The 5247-nt window shown below is 38.3% G+C and overlaps 1 protein-coding gene across 1 annotated transcript in view; it reads left to right on the forward strand.

Moving 5' to 3' along the window:
- LOC105166329 (transcription factor GTE10) overlaps window positions 531-5247 on the forward strand; it is an 8174-nt gene continuing 3457 nt past the window's right edge. The window contains exons 1-3 of the mRNA XM_011085644.2: window positions 531-2488; window positions 2574-2616; window positions 2722-2880. Coding sequence (XP_011083946.1) covers window positions 1172-2488; window positions 2574-2616; window positions 2722-2880 — 1519 coding nt within the window. The 5' untranslated portion in view covers window positions 531-1171. The remainder of the gene's footprint in view (window positions 2489-2573; window positions 2617-2721; window positions 2881-5247) is intronic.

Raw genomic sequence — 5247 nt, forward strand, 5'->3', positions numbered from 1 at the left:
AAGAGAACCTACCGATCGTCGTAATCTCTTTGAGTTTTGGGTTTCTCTTGGGCTGGGTCCGGTATGGAAGTTGATCTCTTGAAATGAATGTCCAATCAAGATCCATTAAGCTTAAATTGGGCCCAAATTCAACTTCTCTGACATTTGTTTTGCTACAGAAAATTAAAGAGGCCCAACATAAAGCCCAACTAAACAGCAATAGGTCCAACAGGAAAAACAAATTCAAACATGAAAAGCACATGAATTTCTCGTGGGTAAGAAGTCGATGCCACGCGTGCCCACCACGTGCTCCTTTGCCAATCATCACAACGCTACTAAATTATCCCATACTCGCGCTATTTTGGCGCCACGTGTGCGCATCTGACACGACGTCACCCAGACAGTACTCTCCAACCGTGTGATATGGATCCGTGATCGCGAAACTGGATTAATCTCCAGGCGTCCGATTTAACGGCTCGAAAATCGACGGTCAAAATCAAGGCAAGTCTCGCCTTTAAATAACCGTGATCCCTCGCAGCCCAGGCGCCTCAGCGAATCCTAAGCTCGTAAGTCCTCTCTCTTTCTCTCTCCTGTTTTTCTCTCTCTAAAAAACATGTAATATTTATTCATTCCTCTTTTGTTATCTATAGGATTATATATACAATTTCTAGAAATTTTCTTTTCTTCAATTTGTTTTAGCTTTTAGGGTTCGTTCGGACCCGGTGGGACCACCCCCTTCCAAGCCCTTACCCATCTTTCTGGATCCGAACAATTTCAATGGGGATGTTGTTTTCGTTCTTTTTTGATTCTAGGGTTTCGCTTCTGCGCTTCCGTCGATTTCTCGAATCAGATAAAAGATGTTAAATGTTCTTGAGTTGGATTTGTGGTTTGGTATTGCATGATTGTTCGGGATTGGGTTTTGATTGGATTTAGCTTTCGTCTGGTTTTTGAAATTGTTTGCTTGAATTTTATAAGTAATCTTGAGAAGGACAAATATAAATTGTAAATTGAAGTTGAGTAAGAAACGACAAGATTTATACGGACTACATTCTGGACATGACATATTGCATATATGGTACGAATTAAGGTGTCTCAGTTGAAAATTGTCTTGAAAGTTGGGCTTTTTAATGGTCAGAGCAGAAGTTTTTGGATAAGCAAGAGTTGATATGAGTACAATCTGGGAATTCAATTTATGGCACCTACTATCCCGATAGATTACACAGGGCACAGGGAATCGCGAAAGTTCTCAAAGACTGGGTCGGTGGTTATGATGGGGAAAACACGGAAAGTTTCCAAGGGTCACTCCACTGGGTTTGTACCAGATTATCGTCATGCAGTGGAGACAATGGCTGAATCAGAAGGTTTTGGGAGCTCTGGCCGGCTTGACACCGAGTTGGCTGCTTCGCAGGATTCTTGTATTCCTAGTACCAAACGCATTGGCTTGAATGTGGATGGATATGATAGGTCTGTTGTGCCCATTAGGTTCTTATCACTATCTAAGATGTCAACCTTGGAGAGGAGGGATTTAGAGGTGAGGTTGAGGAGTGAGCTTGAACAAGTCAGGAAACTTCAGAGGAAGATAGCTTCTTATACTTTAGATGCTGCAGATGTTTATAGTTTTCAAAATGGAGCAAAGAGACCTGCTACGGTTGAAAGCTTGCCAATGTCTACTAATGATGCGCCTACGGCGCCAGGAAAGAAAAAATGTACTTCTATAAGAAATGGGCCGCGCACTAAAGGCGGGCCTGTGGCAGCCAGGAGAAATGAATCAGTGAAGCAGGGCCCTCCACAGAGTACAAGTTTTGTTATGGTGATGAAACAGTGTGAGGCACTGTTAACTAGGCTGATGGCGCATCAGCATGCGTGGATCTTTAACGATCCGGTGGATATCGTAAGACATAATATACCAGATTACTTCAATGTAATTAAACATCCGATGGATTTGGGGACAGTAAAAAGTAAGTTACTTTCAAATCAGTATTCAAGTCCGGCGGAGTTTGCTTCGGATGTAAGACTCACGTTCAAAAATGCAATGACCTATAACCCCCCTGGACATGATGTTCATATTATGGCTGAGGTAATGAGTAAATACTTTGAAGTGAGGTGGAAACCAATTGAGAGGAAAATTCCACCAGCAGGAGATGAATCCACATCAAAGTCAAGTGTCATTATAGAACCTGAGAGTGCGTTTGTGCCTCCTTCCAGGAAGCAGAAAACTGTTTCCATGGAAAACAAGGTGAAGCAAGAAAGAGATAAGCGGGCAATGACTGACGTTGAGAAACAAAAACTGGGTGTGGAGTTGGAATCATTATTGGCGGAATTGCCTGACAATATAGTCAATTTTATGAAAGAGAGCACTCTAAATAGTAGTCAAGTCAGCGAGGATGAGATAGAAATTGACATTGACACTCTTAGCGATGATACACTATTCACCTTGCGGAAACTTTTGGATGATTATCTACTGGAGAAGCAGAAAAAACAAGCACCGCTGGAGCCCTGTGAAATTGAGGTACATTTATACAAGTGTTTAACGTGTCCGCACTAGTTTTATACTCCATATGTGAATAACTCTTATGCATGTATATATTTTGCAGATGCAAAAGGAATCAGGGTTTAGAAACCTCTCTAGCTGCAAAGGTAAATATTCTTTTGTGCTGATGAACTTGCATCTAGACTTTAGTGGGCATTGTACCTTGTTTGATTTTGACTTATATTTTTTCCCTTCCTCCAAACAATAATCAGACCATGAGCCAGCTGATGAGTATGTGGATATTGGTAGCGATGATCCTCCACCTATGTCCAGTTCTCCTCCAATAAAGATTGATAAGGATACTGGCCGAAAAAACAGTAATTGCACTAGTTCAAGAAGCTCCAGTAGTGAGTCAGGATCCTCATCCACGGGTTTGTCTATCATGAAACTCATACATTTTCTTCTCATTTGTTTCGCCTTAATTTTTATTTTTCCTGTTCTATATATTCTTATTAAGAAATATCTTGAGGACTTCATTTGACATTGAATCCTCTAGATTCAGAAAGAGAATGGCAAGAGACCAGTAAGAGATTGATTTCTGTTTTGTATGCGCTCAAGCCATGTAAGATTATTGGCCTGGATTTTAGCATAAGAAAGTAAAAGGGTAAATTTTTTGAGTAAATCTGTGAGTCTACGTGCATATTGCTCTATATTGTTTTAACAGTAACATATAAGCTTTCCAAATTTCATCCATGGAGATTGGTAATAATAAATTTGAAAACCTATGGAGTATTGAAGCTTCTGAATCTAGTTCCTCATTTCCAAATTATGTGTGGATTAAGGGTGTATTCCAATCTTAAGTTGCATACCACATCACTTCCTATCTCAGTTCTGAGCTGAGAGTTTTTGCCTCGCATATTTTAATGTTTCTCATATTTCTGTTGGTTTTTTCTGCAGACATTATTTCAGAATGTACATTTGTCTGCAGTACTATAATATTTGCCATCTATTATATTGTTTTGTTATGCATGTCCTGGAGAGTATCAATTGTTCAACTTTAGTACTTTACAAACTAGTACATGTAAATTTGAATATATAGTCCATGCTTTACCAAGTCTTTTAGGCTATATTTGGATTGATGGATTTGGATTTGAGAAAGGTTTTAGAAAAATGATTTCAAATGACTGCATATTAAAAGAATTTAAAATCTATAATGTTCAACAAAATATAGTTCAAATCAGAATCGAAGGATTTGATGCTTCAATATTAGAATTATCCAAATAAATTTAAAGCATATGTTATTAGGGATTTGAAATTCATATCAATCTAACTTTAACCTTAGAGATGGTAAGTTGTTTTGGTTGACTAGAGAAGGGAGCTCAGTGCTATACTTCTAGGGCTTGTTTGTTTGGTTTGCCATATTGTATTGAGAGATATCTCATGTGATAATACAGTTATGAAGCATGATAACATGTGAAAAATGGTAACCTTTATGAAGTTATTTCTATATTAACCCTGCAGTATGTGAATAGTTACAAAAGAAAATTCCTCTCATTATATATCGAATTGCAGTATTACTATAAAAATCTTGTCAAGTGTTTTTCTTTTTCTGGGGGTTCAAATTCATACAAGGCAAAAGATTTTTTTCGAATTTATTACAAGTACGCATATATATGACATTTTTCAAAAGGGTGGTTATGTTTCAAAAAAATAAAAGCATGCAAACATGTTTATATATGACATCGTATATGCTTTTCAATCTGGCATGAATTTGGTACCTGATTCACTTAATTTTTATATACGCTTTGCCACCTAATTTCGTACCTGAGGTATGTACTTGAGAAGGTAGTTGGTTCTGAAGAAAAGATACTGAATGGTGGTAGGTTGTGTGGAAAAGAGGGAGATAAGGGAGGAAGAGGGAGACCAATCAGCTTTGAGTGGGAAAAAAACACATGTGTTTTTGTCATCTAGTGGGCAATTAATGGGCATTAGGTCCCAAAATATTTTCCTGTAGAACCATTTCCACAAGATCGGGCTTTTAACCGATGAACCATACGTGTGATTATTCATGATAGGCAATCCTATCATGCATAACCCCACCAACCAAAAAGTGCCCTTACAGTTTATCACATTAAAGAGAATTCTACTCCTTTGTACACCAGCCCACTTTTCTGTACTTTTCCACCACATGCATATAAGCCCATCAGCACCAACATCGTTAATAAACCCATATCTGACTGGGAGGAGGTTTATTGACCTTTTTGTGGGGATTGTATATGTGTGTATAACTATTTTGCTGTGAGTTTGTGTAAATATATACATACCTGTAGCTTTTGTGCTATGGGGGAAATACATCTCTGTTGCTACTTGTGGCTCTACAAAGGTAGTTTCCAGCAGTGGTTTTAGGTGGTTGGGTAGTGGAAGGAGAGTTGCGGTGGTGATGGGGATGGCTTTTGAGGTTATATAAGAAGGAAGAATAATATGAATTTAGAAGAAAGCAAAACATAGAAAAAGGGGGGAGAATAAGAAAAAGAGTTTCTTGGTCTTTTGGTTCTTAATTACAAGCATAAGTTATTTTACTACCAGGCATGCTCTCGGTGTTTTTAATCTACTTTTCTAATTAACTTTCAAAAAAGATACCTGTTTCTACAATCAGTCACATTTGTCAAGATCACTCAAATTCAGCACTTCCGAAAAGCACGGGCTCGTGCAAACACTCCAAATGTACAGTTGTCCTTGTCTGCTAGAATTATCCTCATTCTCTTTTTTTCTCCTCTTCTTCTTTCTTCTTTTTCCGC

This window comes from Sesamum indicum, linkage group LG1 (assembly GCF_000512975.1).
Source record: "Sesamum indicum cultivar Zhongzhi No. 13 linkage group LG1, S_indicum_v1.0, whole genome shotgun sequence".
NCBI classification, from domain to species: Eukaryota; Viridiplantae; Streptophyta; class Magnoliopsida; order Lamiales; family Pedaliaceae; genus Sesamum; species Sesamum indicum.